The following is an 18,151-nucleotide window of genomic DNA, read 5'->3' as shown; positions in this document are numbered from 1 at the left end:
CCCTGAGGCCATCCAGAGGTGCAGGGGTTTCAAGGACATGGTTTCTCACTCAGTGACGGTGTGGTTTCGGTGCCCTCCCACCTCTCGGTAACGCCCTGCTTCTCTCTCTTTCTGCCCAGCTCCAATTTCCCGTTCGGCCGCCGTCAGCTCCGTTCCAGCCCCAGCCCCGTCATCCTGAGGCAGCAAGAGGAAGAGGCCAAAGCCAAAGAAGCTGCCACCACTGTGGACATCACGCAGGTCATGAGCAAGCTGGATCGGAGGAGCCAGCTCAAGCAGGAACCTCCCAAGTAGGCTCTGAGCCCTGCAGGGCACAGCGCAGGGAAAAGACAAGCTGAGGCTGGTGTTGAGCTTCGTCTCCCCTTCCTGAAGGTGTCAGTGCTGCTTTAGGTTTCCCAGGCCGGCTCTGCCAGCGGCCTGCTTCCTGCACGTTGCCATGGCTTCTGCAGCAGCAGATGTCACTTCCCAGGCACGGCAGGCATGGGAATGCTGCCGGAGCCAGGCCGCTGGCTGTGCCAGACTCGTGGCACAGGGCCAGAACCCCTTTGTGCACACCATGGAGGTACAATGCCTTCTGGCTGCCCCAAGACCCCAGGAGGCTGGGCAGCCCAGGCACCTCTCCCTGCCTCCTACTCCTCCAGGAGCTGGGATGGCACAGGGTAGAGTGGAGTTGTGCTGTCCCAGTCCTTTGGGTTCAAATCTGCCTTCCCTGGAGCAGCAGTGGAGGACCCTGCAGGGAGCAGGACGAAGCAGTCAGCCTCAGAGCATGTCCATGCTGGCATCCATCCTCTCAGTAGGACGTGCACCCTCCCAGGGGATGCATAGTGGGCACCCTCCTGAGAGGAGTGGTCACATAAATTCTCCATCTGCTGTAAGGCACCCGAAGTATCCTGCACCTCCAAGTCACTGCAGAGGAGTCAAAGAGAGAAGAGTGGGCTAGACTTCTTGTGAGAATAGCATGATGACCATTTCTGAAGGTTTGGGTGACTCTTTAAATTTTAATGACATCCCAAGTCCCCCTGGCTCGTTGGAGATGATCAGTAGAAAGCTCTGCTCTCCCTGTTCCTCCCCCACACAACGAGCTAGGTGTGCAGGCTTAGAGCCATCCCTCTCAGGAGCCTGCTGGAGAGATACAGCCACAGCTTTGTGTTTCTTTTATCAAATCCCTTCTGCCTCTTCTGTTGTCTTTTTCCTGCTATTCTATTTTCTGCTGTTAGAAAAACTAACAGGAGGTAGTTCTAGTTGTCACTGGTCTGTAGCCTAGAGGCAAGGAAAAAACAGGGCAGAGGTGTTAAGAGCTGACTTCAACTTTAAGTAGTGTTTTTTCATTTGTTCTTTTGCTCTTTAGAATAAGGAAACCTAAATAACTATGTTAGCACTAGAGAGCTTCGGGAGATTCCATGCTTTGCTGGGAACCCCCTGCCTGTCTGGACCAGGCTGATGATTACCAGAAGTGGAAGATTCCTGCAAAGCCCAGTAAAGAGAATCGCAGGGGGGAGCAGAAAAACTTCCTTGTTTGTTAGAATTTAGGGGAAGTGGAGGGACTGGGTGGGAAGCATTGGAATACAGGAAACTTCTTAACTCCTACTTGCATTATTCATCCGTTTTTATTACTGGAATGAATTTATAGGAAAATGGAGATAGAGAAAACTGGATGTGAGTGGGAACCCTGAGGTATTAGGGTGTATGGAGACCAGCCTCTCCCTGACGGGGAGACAGCCAGGCCATAGGCCCAGACAGTTTCAAACAGCAATTCTTGCCCTCCCTGTATGTGTTATCAGAGGCAGAATCAGGGCTACGTGGTCTGATCTGGTGTCACTTCAGAACCAGTCGTCTTCATTCTGCAGCTGAGCTATGGAGATCTTAGTGACCTCTGTTAACCTAACGGTGATAAACGGTATAGAGGAATTGAAATCAAGTTACACGAGTATTCAGCTCTGGTGTCAAGGTCTGCTTGCTGAGTCCCTACTCGCATTCCCGAGGGAAGCAATAGCAAATTCTGCAATGCCATAAGGGGGAGCAAGCTCAGCCTGTAAATGCTTTAAACCACAGAGCTTCTGTATGTGAAGTACTGTACCATCAACTCACCTTAACATAAAAGCACTGAAGGGTGCTCAAGAGCTTGGCAGGGCTGGTCTGCAGCTGCTTGGCTGTGATGAGCTGTACAGTCCCTTCAGAGTTTGTGTAACGTGGGACACTGAGCGTGTCGGGATTGCCAGTAGTAGTAACACGTGGAAGATCAAGTCAGGGTATAAATAATAAATAACAAATCTGTGTGTTCCAGTCAGTCCCTGTGATTCTACTTCTGTTTTGTCTGTATCTTTGCTTTTTATGTTATCTCTATCCATTCCTTTCTCTGATTTTCTCATCAGCTCAGCTTTGCATTGCTGTCCCACTGCCATGGGTTAATGCTGCCTGCTCTAGAGTCACCGTGCTTGTGAAACACCAGTCCCCCCCTTGCAGGCAGAAGCTGGCTCTGTTCTGCTTACAGGCTGAATAAGCTGGTATAACCCAGCGTACCACTCCTTGGTCCCTTGCTGCTCAGTCCCTGAAGAGGAAGGTTGCATGGTACAAAGTGTGACCATGGTACAAATTGAACTTTGTTTTGTGTTAGCCAAGAAATTGTTTGTTTCCATTGGAAATCAGAGCAGTATGTTGTTTGTTTCTTGGCCATCACTTCTGTGCATTCATCTGTCTAATAAAAATAAATAGAAAATGAAGAAAGAACTCAGTTCGTCCTTCTCTGTCTTGTCTCAGCATGTTCATCCCTCACTGTGTCATCTCTTTGCCATGCATGCATGCATTTTCTGCATGTGCCTCTGCTCTCAGCACTTCTCTTTGGACACTTGAGCTGCGTTTCATTTCTGCTGGTGGTGATGCTCTGGAAAGTGGGTGAGGGTCCTGGGCATGCACCACATGCTCTGTGGACAAATCTGTCCTCCAGCTCATCCTGAGGGCTTTGTTAGCTGAGCCTGAGCCTTCACAGCACCAGCTAGAGACACTGGGGCCTTCAGCACAAGATGTAATGTCTTGTATTATCAGTCATCAGGGGTTTGAGCTCATTGTCTTATTTCTTGGGCACCACGGCAGCTGGCACAGTGGTGCTTCAGGTTAAACGTGGTTGTACCACTCACAGCCATGCTCACACACTCAGAATAGCAGACTCCACGCGTGGACAAGCTGGTGTCTCCTACAGCACCCCGTCTGCTGTGGGGCCTGATCCATCAGCACCCACCGAGGCCGGTAGCAGCAATCCTGGTGTTTTCCGTGAGAAAATCATGACTCCTCTGCTCCCCTGGGGGCAGGCTGGGGGTGCAAGACAGGGGGCCGGTGATGGAGCCCTGTCCCCATGCCTGAGGACACCAGCCACCAGTGTGCTGCCCTGACCGAGCCTCTCCTTTTCCTCCCCGCAGCTGTGCCGCCTCACCTCCCCGGCCCCTCGCCTGCCCATCTACGCTGGCCCCAGCAGCCTGCCCCCCGCGTCCCCCGGCCCCACAGCCCTGCCCCACAGCACCGCCTGCCCCTCGCCCATCAGCGTGGCCCTGGACAGCACGGCAGGCACCGAGAGGGAGCAGGAGCCCGGCGGGGCCAGCCCCAGCCCCTTCCCCTCCACCGCCGGCAAGGTGGGAGCTGCGGCGCCTCCCAAGCCCCGTGTGGCCGCCCTTTCCCTCAGACGGTTCCTGAAGAGGGGCTGCCTGAACTCGCCCGTCTTCGCGGCGCTCTCGCCGAGGTGCCCGGCCGTGCCCCACGGGAAGGTGCAGCCGCTGGGCGAGCGGGAGCAGCGGCTCCGGCAGGACGCCAAGGCGGTGAGCAGGTAAGTGCCATGCCTGGGTGCCCTCCCAAAGGGCTCACCTCAGGGACCGTTTGGTTTTGTGGTTATCCCAGGGCTAAATATTATCAGCAGAGCCCACAAAGCAGGCTTTTTGCCTCATATTCCAGTCAGCTGTCACCATCTTCCCCCGTGCCTCCTCGCTGAGGGCTTCCCTTGCCTGTCATGGCGAGCGGGCAGCAGCTCTGCTCCTCACAGGCTTCGGGGCACAAAATGGAGGAGCCGCCATCTTCCTGCTTGTCCTGGGCACCAGCAGCTGTGAAGCTGCTGTGTACGGCATGGCCAAGCTGTTGTTTGCATTAGCAGAAATTTGTCTGATTCAGGTATTTCTTCCGTGCAGTCTCACTATCTCCACAACGTGCCCTTAAGGTCCTCAGACCAACGGCAGCTGGTTGCTGGCGCATTTTGTTAGCACTGTGAGGATGCCCGATGCCCTGAGCTGGGCTTACAGAAGGGTTTCTTACAACTCAAATCACAACTGGTGTTTGCTCTGCCTGTCCTGAATCACAGAAAGCCTTTCAAAACTGGCTTGTTGTGTTGGCTTCTTGTGTTTGTTTTCTGCGTGGAGCATTTCCTCTGCTGATAAACAAGCAGGAGGCGGTCCTGGTTGTTCCTTTCTGCTGTACTCAGGCCTCCTGTTAATGGTGTAAAGTTTCCAGGTTTTACTTTAGGTGCCTGAATTCTGAAACTCACTTGTATGTTTGTGTTTATTCTCAAGCTCTTGTTCAGGTATGGTTTAATGGTCAGAGGAGACACAGAAGTAACAAGAGAGAGAAATCTTGAGAGAGAACCTCAAAACATTTGTTGTTTGGGAACAGGATACTGTAAGAATGGGGATTTTTACCTAGAGAATCTGCCACTTTCGAGACCAAACCCTGGCCTTGTCCCTTGCTGAAATTAATGTCTACTCAGCCACTATTAATCCACCTACACTGCTGACCGAGTGGATGAGTCCATATTATAAATTCAGAAGCACAAATCTGAGGGCTCTTTATCCACCTGGCTGTGCACTCCAGCACACAGCAGTTTTGCTTCAAAGCTGGTGGAGTGCATTTTTTTTTTCTATTTTCCATCTATGTGGGCTTGTGCCCAGGAGTTTTGCTTTGGGATTTGGGGTTTGAACAATAAAACACTCAAAGCCAGACTCCGTGCTGCACGCTTGCTGTTTCAGAGAGCACATCAAAAAGCGCCCTGTGCATGATGAGTTTTTATTTCACAACACAGCTTCTTCCAAATAAAAATGGACATTGCTTTGGAGAGCCGAATCTACCCTGTGGACTCTGTGGAGGAAGAGCACAAGTGCCACCAGGTTTGTAAGGAATCTGCAAAGGAGGTGATCTGCCCCTGGGAGAGCCCCACAGAAGAGGGCAGAGCTGGGTAACCAGCAGCGCCTGAAGCAGCCAAGATGTGACCCCCTAACGAACAGACGCTTGCTGAGACACTGGGGTTTGCCACGTATGGTTCAGTACATGGGCCATGCTGTTAAAGAAGTGCATTAGAGCCATCCTTCAGCATCAAGGCAGCTCAGACTACGACATCTATGAATAATGAACTCTGATATACCCATCTGTTTGTAATTCAAGAATTTGAAGCATTTCTGGACTGATTTTCCTATCTTTAGTATATTCAGATCCATTCATTATAGACTTCTTGATAAATGAACCTCATTTCTTGCCTTATAGCAGATGGAAAATTTATGTACATATATCCTGGGAAATGGTGTCTTATCTGAGTTACTTGCTTGGCCATGAGGTGTCAGCACACTGTACACAACACAGCTGGAGCAGAGCTTGCAGGCATTTTTCAGAGCAGGACTAAGACTTCAAGCACTGCCAAGATCAGACGTGTTTTTGTCCCAGCTTGGGTCCACCTCTTATTATTAATAAGAATTCTTAATTTTAAATCAAATTCATTAAGAAACAGCTGATAGCTGGGGAAAAAAAATCAAACCTTTCCTGAGCACGTCTGTATCAGCTCCACTTTCCCTTTTGTGGCTTCTCAGTGCCAGGATGGGTCTTGAAACTGTGAATTGGACTGCACCCCTGCAACACCCAGGAAGGTCAGAAATGAGTCTGTGTTGGCATTTTAAGGCTCTCCAAACTTAGATTGATGCATTGCCTGATGCACAATTTTTAACTGTGTTATTATCAAGAGTCTTAGAGCATCACTTTCCTTATGTCACACCAGAGTTTCAAGATCTTTTTTTTTTTTGTTCAAGTGTAGAGGGGTTTCCTAGATGTGTATGATGTGGGCCATTATTCTGCAAGTTGACCACGTGGCCTGTGACTTTTGATGTTGCTATTTTGTACTTTTTAAGTGTAAATGAAGTTCTGCTTGTGTGGCTGACGTGGTTCATCATGCTGGTTTCTACTGCGGGATTTGAAGTCTCTCTTCCTGCCTGCTCAGTGGTCCCCATGTGCAAGGCAGGAGGTCAAGCTGCTGTTCAGTGCATTGTACGTGGCTGACTTTGCCCTGACAAATCAGCCTCAAGAACTCTAAAAAGGCAAAGGAGGTGTGACTTTGGTAGAACGCAATGTGGATGAGACCCGGGCAGTCCTTGCTGCATCAGAAGTCGCGGTGCCTGCACACCAGGTTTTGATGTGACTGAGGGCAACGGGACTTTGCGCGTCCTGTGCCTCTCTTTGTACGGCTGTGTGTTTGCTCTTCCTGGCATTGTTTTATTAGAAGGATCTGGTTCTGCTGTGGCAGTCACTGGCAATATCCACCCACTGCCCCTCAGAGACAAATGTGGTGTCTCCTGCGATAGCTTTTGTTGATATTGCTACTCAGTCACTCTTGATCGGGCAGTTACAGTGTAATCCAGGAAACACAACCACAGGAAGACGTTGTGAGGGATAAGTTAAATTTTGCCATTTGATATCACACACATTAATATGATAAGAATTACTGTAATATTGCCAGGGCATTAAATGGTCCTTTGGCCTCATGTTCCTCCTCAAAACCAGAGGGAAGACCTCAGGAGCCAAGACTCAGACACCCTCTGTCTGTCATGCAGTTACAGCCAGACAAACAGATCTGTGCACATCCCGTAGGACAGCACTAGGGGCTCCCATCATTTACCCCTTCAGGGCAGTGCTTTCCTTTCAATCTCTTTCACTTTGTGGACTTGTATATTCTTTCCCAGGGGGGCAGACACCTGTGTGGTCAGTCTCAAGCCTGCGCCTCGCTTTCCTTCCTTCCTTTCCATCAGCCCTCGTGGTCTGCAGACCCCCAGCTGCCTGCAGGGAAACCAGAGCTCCAGAGGCCCCACACCCCTCCTGCCACTCCGCCGCGCTCGCACGGTGACATCTGACGATCTCGCCCCCGTCGTGCTGGAGTCTGGAGCGCTTTCAGCTCCGGCAGTTCAAATCCCCTCGCTGTGCAGTAGCCCATTTAAAGCTGCCTGGAGTCACCTGGAAGAATTAGCTCACTGCAGCAACTTAGACATCCAAAGTATTCTGATAATGTGAGGGATGTGTAAGGTTAATGACTGGAAAAAGTGATCGCTCCCTGTGGGCAGTTTCTCAGAAAACTCCCTGCTGTTTGGCGGAGAGAAGAAAGGAGGCTCCAGCAGCAGTGAGGGAGCCCCGTGCCCTGCTTGCCCGCCTCCCGCAGCTGTGTGGCCTGCCAGCTGCTGGTGCTACTGGTGCTGCTGGTGCTACTGGGGCTGCTGGGGCTGCTGGGGCTGCTGGGGCTGCCACCTGGGAGGAGGAGGTCTTCTGCTGCAGGAGAGCTCCATCCTGGCGTGCTGCAATGGTTGGGTGTTAGGTATTGTTTGGATGAATTGGGAAGGGAGAAGAGAGATGCTTAATTAGCCACGCGGTCTCTACAACATGCTCCCAGGTGGAGGTTCCTGGGCTGGGCTCCTCCAGCCTCCTGTGCTCCCATGGGAGTTGTTGCATCCTCGCCCTGCAGCCGTGGGCCAGCTTCTGGGGTTCCCCACGCCGCAGGGAGAGCTCTTCCCAGGCTGCCTCAGCCAACAGCCTCAAGGGGACACTGTTGGGATAGGATGGGAGCGATGGGCAGGATCCTGCTGCCAGCTTTGGGGCTGACCTGATCCAGCTGTGCTGCCTCACCGCGTCTGTGGTGGTGCCGTGGGGCTGGGGGCATCCTGCTGGGATGCTGGGGGCATCCATCCACAACCTGCAGGATGGAGAATGGGACACAGCATCTCAGTGAAGCTGAGCCCCCGTTGAAATGTCCGAATTTCAGGTCTACTTCCCAGGTGATCGGCATCTCTCAAGTCTCCCTTCCAGCCTGACATTTCACTCTGTTCTCTCCAGCTGGGAAACAGAGCCCGAGAGCCAAAAACACTGAGCACCTCTTTTTTTTTTTTTTTTTTTTTCCTGGAGTCTTGGAGTGTGCATTGCTCAAGTCTCGTTAATTTAAAAATGGAACAAAGAATGCCCAGCATCCCGCAGGATCAGGCCTCAGGAGCAGGAAGTACCAGTTGGCTCGGGAGAGGGCTTGTTCCCATGAGATTCCCAGTGTGGTTTTGGCAGGCCGCGTGGTTTGGATAGCTCTGCGAGCAGGCTCTTCCTGCCTGAAATGCCAGCCGGGGAAGAACAGCTGACTCAGAGCATGACAGCTCTTCACAGCATCCCCTCGTGCGATGAGCCGTCAGAAACTTCCCTGACACCGCTGCCTTCACATTTTGTGAGGGTGGCTTGAAAGCCGAGCCGTAAGCCGAGCCCACGTCACGATGCTCTTGGAAACCGAGGTCTGTGGGCGGAATTCACCTCTGCGCAGGGACTGCGGCGCGTTGCATCCCACCCGGGGCCCAGAATAGGATTTCAGTGGAACCGAAGTGGTTCACGGCACAGTCACCCCAACACCTGAGTGTCTGAGTTATGATAAATACGTTATGAAAGCGTCAGCATGACTTAGCTTTTTGGGGTGCAGAGTCTCGGGGATGCAGGAAGAACTCCAGTCGGCGGGGGAGTTTCCCCCTTGCCGCGAGGGACGTGTTCCATGCATTTTGCAATACGCCTGGCCTGGAAGCAGAGGTGAGCACCTCACAGGATCCCTGGTAGGGTAAAGGTTCCCAGATCTCTTCCACACCACACTAAAGAGGAAAAGATAAGCTCTTGCAAGTCAGTTTACTTTTTAAAATTCACGTTGCCATAGCAGCTTAGCACACTGTCTCAAGTCCTCCTTCTTGCAAAACTTTGATCACCATGAAAACAGAATTATGTTGTTCTCCACCATGTTCTACATATAAATATATTGAAGTTCCCATAGTTCAGGCTTCAACATCTCTGCAAAACCCTCTTTTATTTCTCCCTCACTGACATTTCTCAGGCCAGAGGACAGTATTTTCAATCCTCTGGCTGCCTCGGGCCCGGTGGTGGTGTAAAGCTGCTCCTCGGCACCGCCGCGGTCCTGCTGCTGCTCATCTTGCCAGCTGAGGTTCTGGTACCAGTGCCTTCTAACACACCCTGATACACCACAGCATGGAGGCCCAGCCACCAATTCTGCCCCATAAATCCCAGCAATACCCTCCCTCCTTGGTGCTGTTCTCCGCCCAGCAGTCCAGTCTCTTCCAAAGAGTATTAAAAGCACAAAATCCCCTGAAATGTCCGTCCACTTGCTGCCATCCAGCAGAAGCACCAGGCTGCTCTGTCCTCGCTCACCTCCGCTCCGATCATGCCGGGTGCCCTCTGTCCCCAGGGAACGGGGTCGCTCACCGCTCTTAGGACGGGACGAATCGGCTTTGGAAGCAGTTAGCCCTGGGGAATAACTCAAGACGGGACAAAACTCACATACGGGTAGGAATTGGTGACGTTTGGCCCACCCTAATTCACATTAGTGGCTTTATTGAGAGCGAGGGCAGGAGCCTGCTGCCGCCCCAGCGGTCTGCCTCTCCGCAAGCTCAGCGTGACGCCCGCGGAGACCGGAATTTATTCGCATCATACCTGGGGTGGGGCGGCCTCGCTCCTGCTCCGAAACCTTCCCTCTGGTGCACTCACGGTGCTGGGAGCAACGGAAGGCGCTTTGATAAATGTCAGCACTTCGAATCCTGCTCAGAGCAATCCTTTTGCTTTCATCAAGCGTCCCATTTTTCTGGCTGCATTCACGCTAGCAACATTGGAAATGACCAAAAAAAAAATATAAAAAAAGATTAGGCTAGACACGGACAAATTTGCAGCAACAACCTCTGCAGTCATTTGGTTAAACAGCACATTAACCCGAGCTCCCCTTCTGCTGCTGTTCTCATGCATCTGTCTCCTCACCCCAGACAAGACCCTTCCAGACCAGGACTGGGAAAGGTCAGTGGGAATTTTATTAACGTGCACAGCCAGACTTCTTCCAGTCAGCTTTTTTTTTTTTTTCTTTTTCCCAATCAACTGAAGGGAAAAAAAAAGAGACAAAGAAGAAAAAATTGGGGTAAAAGTTGAAGAACACTTTAATTTATAAGAAAAAGAACTAAATAATTGATGTAGTCATGGTGCCAAAGGTAATTTCTGCTGCTCCCTCTATCTCACAAAGACATTTAGCATTGATTGAGATCAAAGTATCAAAAACCCCTGCTGCTGAGCTGAAAGGCAAAACTTTCGGCTGCCTTTCTCCGCTCTAATAATATCGTCTTTATGTAGTTAATAAACTGCACACTTCAGTCAAACTATATCATTACAGAAGACTTAGGGAGCTAATAATTTAAAAGCAAAGAATTGCCTCTGTTCTTCGCTTTGAACTAAACAACATTCTGTTGAATGAGGGGGACATCAAAGCTTTGTTACTATTACCAATGTGGCTGGAGCATAGGGCCGCACAGAGTGTGTACTTCAGTCATCAAGAGAAAAAAAAAAAAAAGATTAAAGATATTGGCTTATCAACCCACAGGCAGAACCAGGTGTTTTCTTTTCTGCTGTGCAAGCATCAGGTGGTTTGCTTATCAATGAGTTTTCTTGTTAAATAGATGTACACGACTTCGCCTGGGCCCTCCAGTCCCGACTGCAGCCCTTTTATTTTCTGAGCCACCTTTGAAGGACGTGGGACGAGGGCTGTTTGTTGGCTAATTGGGCCCTTTTGCGAGGTCCAGCTCCCATTTTCGCCCCACTGCCCACTTTCCCCCTGTGGCATGGGAGGAAAGCGTGGCCTAATGTTCATGCCCGTGATGCTTCCTTGCAGGGGGTTTTCCTCCAAGGACAGCACTGGGGGAAGGCTGGTGCTGCACCGAGAGGCTGGGCTCCAAGCCTCAGCACAGCCAGGGGAGGCACACAGCACCGACAGACCGAGCTTCTTCCACCTAGCCACTGCTCCCGTTGTCATTCCTGAAAACATCCACACAAGGATGAGAATCCTGTGGGTTTTCTGTGCCCTTCGCACAAATCCCACTGAAGCGCAGAGTTTTTCCTGGGACACGGGGCAGGGATCAGTGAAAAGAGTCCAAGGGAACGTCAGGAGCAATCCTCCCATCCCTTCCCTGCTGTGGCATCCTCTGCCCACGCCGTGTGCTGCAGCTGGCTCCGGGACAGACCTTGAGCACTCTTAGGATGGTGATGTTCAACGACGGGGCTGCTCTGGGGTGCTCTCACCTGGTGAATCGCGAGGTCAGCGCGTGCGAAGAGGGCCTCCCAGCCCTCCCGCTCTCATCTCCCGGGCCTGATGTTCCCCTGGATGTTCCAGGCAGATCTTGGAGCCGACAGTTTGGCGTGGGCTCTATTATGGGATCCTTCTACTTCTTAAATGCTGCTTTTCATTTGCATCAAAAACTCTCCTTGGTTCTTGGTGGTCTGGATCTCATCCCCTATTAAAGATTGGAATTTAAAAAAGCAGAAAATAATGGCTTATTTCAAAGTAACAATTCAACTGCTTTTTGAAATGCTGTCCTTATTCAAAACCACTTAAATTTATACATATTTCTAAGTCTTTATTATCCTCAGAGGCTGAACCAATTTGGATCTTGATTTCTGCAAGTGTTCTCCTTGATTTTTTTTTCCAAGAAAGTTGAGATGTGATGTGAACAGATTGGACGTTAACCATAGGTAACAAATGGTTTCCCGGGAATTATTGCTCAAGTTATTCTTTAAATACTTTGCAAAGCCTATTACTGTGGGGAGAAGCTTCAGAGCAAAAAGACTTTTGCAAAGGGATGATCTGCTGCTTTTCATCCCGTTGAGCTGCGGGCTGGAGCGTGTGCCTGAGCACATGTGGAGACGTGTGCATGTGCGTGCTGTTGTGGGCTTCCTTCTGTCAGTGGAAGTGGCTTTCCCGTACATTGAGGATGATATTCCAGCCCTGCTGTAGTGGAGATTTTGCCTTTCGTTTCAGGAAGACTAAAATTTTGATTTGTCTTTTAGCAGGTACGCCCATGGCCGGCACACACCTTATGGCCAGAATAATGGAAACTGCCCTTCAGACAGAGAGGAGCTTGCCCCTCACTCCTTCCTTTCCACAGGAGTGATGAGACAGCCTCACGGGTTGTCTTTCAGACAGCCTGAGCCAAAGGGTCCCTGACATGTTCTGCTTGACTCGTATGGGCTTTCTCTAATGGGATCTATTGGGCACAAGGTTCAAGATCTGCACGTAGAAATCAGCACTCAGTGGGTATTTAGGACAAACTCTAGAGCAAAGTACCCAACGCAACTTCCAGAGCGTGTTACCTGTCTGTCTGTCTGTGCATCTGTCTGTCTGCAGGCAGTTCCATTCATGGAATGACTATTTCTGCAGCGTTTAGAGAGGCTCCCACATTCAAAAGAGTGCTGTGAACCAGCACGAAAGGTTTCCAGTTGGACAGAGATGCGGAGCTAAAGGCTCTTGAGCCAACCTGTGCAAGATCTGGTAACACAAAGATAATAAAGTGACTCTGATGGGAGTGCAAGGCAGAGTGAAGCTGTCTTTAGCCTTTACCAAAACCACTGTCAGTGCCTTTGCCTTTTCACAGCACAGCTCTTCGCAAAGCTAATTGGGTTAGTGCCTTGCAGGGGGTTTTCAGTGTCTGCAGGAGATGGGCTGCTGCAAACACCTTCCCCTTCAAGGCACACAGCGTTGCCTTTTTCACACCACAGCTCTCTCCCTGGCTTCTGTTCTCGAAAAGCAAAAGTCCCAGGCTGTTCTTCAGTATCAGCCATTACAGGGTTTCAGTTCTTTCCTCCCAGCCATTTTCAAATGTTCAACTTAAAAGGAAAATGTTTCATTTTAGGCCAAATTCCCCCCTCCTCTCCCTTTCCCCTCTCTTCTCCTTCACCCCCCTCTTTTCTCTGGAAGAAGAACAAAGTCATTCAAATCAGGAAGCTGAGGAACTCCATGTATACTTTCCACTGGGACCTCAATCCCTACTGGTTTGGCTTGATTTGATTGAAGTGTAATTTAATCCTTCACCATTTGTCATAATGTCATTTCTGTATAAAAACACCGCCGCATCCCAACTTCAGATCAGCACCGAGGAGCTCTCCAGGAGGCGCGGAGCAGGCTCTGCGGATGGCGAGGAGGGCGTGAAGCAGTCCTGTGGGGTGCGTCCTGCTAGGGAAGGAGGTCCTGCACCCACGGCGAGGTGATGGGGTGACTGGGAGCATGTCTGCACAGACTGCCAGGTTGTGTAGGTTAAAGTGTCCGGGAGGAGGTGGACAACTTGGATGTCAGCGTGGGCTAGAAATGAATATATTTGCAGGCATAGGTAAGCACAGTGCTGGTCATGGTGCTGGACGATTGCCCTGCGTTACCTCCAGGAACAAGTCTGCGGTCTGTGTAGCTCAAACCACGTCTGTATTTGTAAAGAGAAAGGGAAGGACAGGGCCTGGTGATGGGAATTCTCTTCCCTCACGTGCAGGTGTCTTCCACCCCCTTTTCTTCAGCGCAACCTCTATGTTTTGGGGGCTCGCATCCAAATGTTGGGACCTACCAGCAGCCCAGCACAAGGGGGACTGAGAGGTGTCAGGGAAACTCTGCGCTCAGAAGCCCTGGGGGTTTTGTTTTCACCTCCGTGCCTTGCAGGCTTTGCTCCCTGCGTGGCAATCTTAATACACAGGCAGAGGAACCAACCTGGCTCAGCACCACGCATGGTCACTGCTCGCCCTCTCTCAGGCGTGCTGGCTCACTGCTCGCTGCCCGAGCACCCTTGGCAGGATCTGGCCCCGCAGCCTGGCATGTCCTGGGATGCACCTCGGCACGTCCCGCGGAGCGTCACCGCACAGCAGGAAGGTTATGGCTAATCTGCAGCTGTCCCGTGAGGGGGTTTTGCTCCAGGATTTTTCTTAGAGAGATGCCAAACATCTTTACTTTCCCCTTCCTGTCCATTCACCGAACACCCTAAAAGGAAGTACGAACGAGGGGAACAGATAAGCCTTATCCCTCAGAAAGAAAACATTCCTGCAGTCAGAGTATATAAGCCAGATACCGCCTGCCTTTCTTCAGCCCGAGCCGTGCGGGTATCGCAGCAGCCGGAGCGTGGCTCTCTGCTGGGGCTTAGGACCGGAGCCAAAGGTCATGTGGCTGGGGGGACAGTGCCCCGCAGACCTCCCGTCTCCTCACCGCCCTCCCGAGGGACCGGGCTGCCAGACCGCCCGCAAGCTGCTCGGGGAGCGGGGGCACTTGCTTGCAAACATGGACCAGGAGGATAAGCAGAGATGGGGCTGTAGGGGCCCCCCGGCTCCCCGTCACCCTGCTGTCGCAGCCCTGCTCCATCCCTTCCCCCTAAGAGCAGCGCGGGGTATCTGCTCACAGCACTTGTCAAAAATTAAAGCAGAACCTTCTTTCAAATGCTCTGCCTGTACTCGACTGCCAGAAAAGCGATTCTTCCTCCCCCCAAAAATTTGCATTTGAAATTCCAAATATGCACTTTTGCTCAGACGAAAGAATGCGTGTTCCTGCTTTCAAGTCGGGTCCTCCATGACCTCTAGGTTTTAATATTTCCAGCAGTGTCATTTGACAATTCAAATACAGTCGGTAAGCACAGGAAAGTAAATGTCCTTTAAGATAAGCGCGTATTATAGTGAGAGTTGGTGATGAGAAGATTTCACCTACAGCTAGAAACTTCAGAGTGATATGTGTGACTCTGCTGCATATTAAAAAACGGCTTTGGTGAAATATTGGCATTTCCAGGTTTCGGTTTGCCAGTGCTAATATATTCCTGCTGCTTAATTCACAGGGAAGCGTGCTGGCCTGTGCGGAGAGATTTCACTGTTTAGCTTTTGCTTTTCAATTAAGAACAAATCAGGGCTCAAATCCTGCTCGCGGCGGATCTCAGCGGGTGAAGGACTGCAGCCCCCACAGCTGGATGGATGGATCCGCGTTGCCAGCGCGCTCCGTTGGGGCGGTACCGGGGTGCTCGGGGTGCTGGGGCCGGCCCCGTCCCCTCCAGGTGTGGATGCCCCCGCAGCCCTGGGCTCTCCCCTCGCGCCCTGCTTTCCTCGCATCCCTTTGAGTTCATGGCAGGCTCCCGAAGCCCTCGCATGGGCGGCCGTGTTATCGCACACCCGCCCCTCCGCGCACAGCTCTAGCCACCAGTCAGCAAGCAGATCAGCTTGTCACAATAATTAATAGGCCTCCCTGTGGTCCCTGGTAATCCATCCCAGGGCTGCACAGCACCAGCTCTGTTTTACTTAGGTGTATGTAAGCCTTAGAACTGCCCCAAACAGAGCCTTTTTCATGGAACTGATTCATTCAACACCTTAGAAGGGTTGTGGGCGCAGGGAGGGGGCAAGTTTACACAGATGCTAGTGTCTCAGGACTTGCTAGCAGGTGTCTCCTAACTTTACACAGACCACCCTCACACTAAAGGGACTCCTTTTGCTTTGAGCCTGTTTGAGTTACACGGCTTCGGTCTTTGAGTTCCTGCTCAGCGGACGATTTATGGCGCTCCTTATTGATAATGCCCCTGCGAGCAGAGGGACGGCTTGTTAGCCAGCCGTGTGGCTTTCAGAGCGTCCTCAAATAGCTGAAGTGCCCTGAGCATGCAATTCCTCCGGCTTTCTAGGGAAAGGAAAACAACAACACCCGTACAGGCTGCGGGGTTTTTCATTTGTTTGTTTGTTTATTTAAAGGGGGGCAGGGGGGAGCTAATGATAGGTTTAAGCAAAGTTTCCTCTGAATTTAGCCATTTTCTCTCGCTGAGGTCATATGACAGCTGAGATTACATGATTAGAAACGTTTTAAGGCATTCCTGCAGCCTCAAGAGGGGAGGAGGGCAAATATTTTGGGATTGCTGTGCGTAGTTCAGGAACACACATCGCGGAGGGGTGCCTCTTCCCCAGGGGACAAGGCTGTGAGGCAGCCAGGAGCCCATGCTGCAGCCGCTGGTGGAGGCTTGAGGCCCCTCAGGCGTCGGGATGCCAGATATGGGACAGGCTGTTGCAAAATTTGGATCAGTTTTTGTGGTTCTCTGAAACCTTTCCCTCTGTGGTTTCTGAAAAAATTTTCTGTATGCCAGTCGGTAAGGGCACCACGACTCCAGCAACGCCGACACAGAGGCAGCATCTTCCACGGTTCCTGGTGCGGACACCCCAGGAGCTTCTTGTCCCTTTGCCACAGCAGAGCAAAACTGGCCCGACTCAATTCTCATTACAAGTTAATGGGGAGAAAGCGTTACTGGTGTGACTGCAGTGCCTGAAACCCCACAACAAAGAGCCGGTCCCTGCCTCAAATCTCTCTTTTCTGCAGGCGACCTTCCCTTCATCTCCGCTGTGTTGTTGGTGTTACTGCCCCATGTCACTCGTGTAGCCCTCATTTGTTCCCTCGCACCGGGAGACAGAAATCAGCCTGTAAGCACCTGAAAACAAAGATTATTTCTCTTTCACGTCAGTGTGCAAGTTAGAATTTCTGCTAAAGATCCCGGTGGGGTTCTGGATGCACTCCATCGCGGATCCAGCACCACGACAGGTGAACACTGCAGCCAGACTCTGCCACCTCTCCTCCCTAAGTCACACCTTCTCTCTATTGTAACTCCCACTGGAATTAGCAAAGCTTCCAAATAGGTGACAAATGGGCACCCAGCCTTTGTATGAGCCTCTCGAGATCATAGCAAATTTGTTGTTTTGCTGCTGGCCGAGATTTCTTCCTACTTTCCTGTGCTAGCTCTCTGAACGTGAAAATACCCTTTCAAAGCTAAGTGGAGAGTGTACTATTGCAGGTTGCATGTCAGCCGCTATCAGTTAAAAAATGAAAATATAATTGGTATTCCCTGAAGTGAGCCCACCTCTCGCAAATATTTCTGCGTAGCACTCAGCACGTTTCCGCTGAGTTCAATTTGTCAGCAAATTGCACGATCACTCTGCTGAACCACTGGGGCACTCCACGCAAGGGAGGGTTTCACAACACTTTCATGTTGACTCACGAGGTCAACAAGAAGGCCCGTTGGCTTCCTGTGTACCCCGAGCCTGCTACAGCTGCGCCTCTCCAGCAGGTTCGGAAGCAACGATATGTGCTCACTGATACGAACGATATTTCCAGTTCAAGTCCTTGTCTGGCGCAATGAGGAGTAACCACAATATCCATCTCTGTCTCCTGCTTTATCAGCTCCCACTAGAAAGGAAAGGGGAAGGTCTCCTACTGTCCATAGGTAGTTTATTGGCTGCATTTACTCTTGGCTGCTCCATAACTTTATGCTTGAGCCCTCACCCCTCAGGTCATTCAATATTTTACTCCTGACAGAGCTGCAGAGGCACCAGTTGAAGCCCAGACCCTGAGTGTCAGGTACGGGACGGATGGCTCCTGCCAAGGCTCCTGGTGTCATTGTGAAGGGTCCCAGGCAGCTGTAAGGACGTCTTCCCACGCCCCCGTCCTGCCTCGCACACACTTCATAAAAGCTGTAAAGGGATTAGATGGGACAGACATGATAAAAAATAAATGAGTTTGTTGTGCTTTTGGAACTAAATAATGCTTTAATAGCAGAATCCTTTTTCAAAGTTAGTAGTTCAGAGTAAGCAGTACTTTAGGCAATCCAGGCATCTGCTGCAGGGACCTTCCCTTGTAATTAGTTAATGAGCTTGATGTAATTTTTACATCTAATTAAGATGCCATCTTTTTAGCCTTGTTAGGAATGGTAAACTTTTGAGACATATTGGAGAAGGGTTCGCTACCTGCGCCGTAACTGCGTGCTCTGGTGAGCTGGCAGCAACCAGCCTCGAAGGAGGCTGTGAGCCTTGGAGTGCGCAGAGTGGGAGCAAGAATTGTGCTCCCCAGAAGCGGAGTAAGCCTCTCCTTCCCATGGATGACAGTTTTGGCCACCTGAACAGTTCCTAAAACCATATATCTGAGGGGCAGAGTGCTGCTAGTTTTGCACAGTGACCTGGGTGACCACCTCACCATGACACCTCCTCTTTAGGGCTTGCTGATCAGCTGAAGGAGAGTTGGACACCAACTGGCTGTCTCTTAAAACCCAAAAGT

General features: G+C 51.1%; 2 protein-coding genes across 3 annotated transcripts in view; both read left to right on the top strand.

Annotated features, from left to right (window-relative positions):
* Positions 1-6,172, top strand: part of LOC121056836 (regulator of G-protein signaling 9-like) — a 34,945-nt gene extending 28,773 nt beyond the window's left edge. The window contains exon 17 of one of the 2 annotated variants that reach the window (XR_005813528.1): positions 120-137. Coding sequence is in view for 1 of the 2 variants with exons in the window: in XM_040530188.1 (XP_040386122.1) it covers positions 120-291 (172 nt within the window). In the remaining variant the exon portion in view is untranslated. Of the gene's footprint in view, positions 1-119 lie in introns of both variants that reach the window. The other variant, XM_040530188.1, reaches the window with a different exon arrangement.
* Positions 2,581-6,172, top strand: LOC121057170 (regulator of G-protein signaling 9-like). Its single transcript, XM_040530944.1, has 3 exons — positions 2,581-2,621; positions 3,389-3,811; positions 5,051-6,172. Exons 1-3 carry the CDS (start codon positions 2,581-2,583, stop codon positions 5,205-5,207), a joined length of 621 nt encoding a protein of 206 aa, XP_040386878.1. The 3' UTR covers positions 5,208-6,172.
* Positions 6,173-18,151: the final 11,979 nt, after the last annotated feature.

Source organism: Cygnus olor, chromosome 18, assembly GCF_009769625.2.
Source record: "Cygnus olor isolate bCygOlo1 chromosome 18, bCygOlo1.pri.v2, whole genome shotgun sequence".
Lineage (NCBI taxonomy): Eukaryota > Metazoa > Chordata > Aves > Anseriformes > Anatidae > Cygnus > Cygnus olor.
Note: the sequence above shows the minus strand (reverse complement) of the source record. Positions and strands in the feature narration are given on the sequence as shown.

What these genes read in the sequence shown, in the direction of transcription:
- LOC121057170 (XM_040530944.1), top strand. Translation starts at nt 2,581, where the DNA reads ATGGTACAAATTGAACTTTGTTTTGTGTTAGCCAAGAAATT. An exon ending in TTTGTGTTAGCCAAGAAATT is followed by an intron (nt 2,622 to 3,388) that starts GTTTGTTTCCAT and finishes GCCCTGACCGAG; the next exon opens with CCTCTCCTTTTCCTCCCCGC. An exon ending in GACGCCAAGGCGGTGAGCAG is followed by an intron (nt 3,812 to 5,050) that starts GTAAGTGCCATG and finishes TTCACAACACAG; the next exon opens with CTTCTTCCAAATAAAAATGG.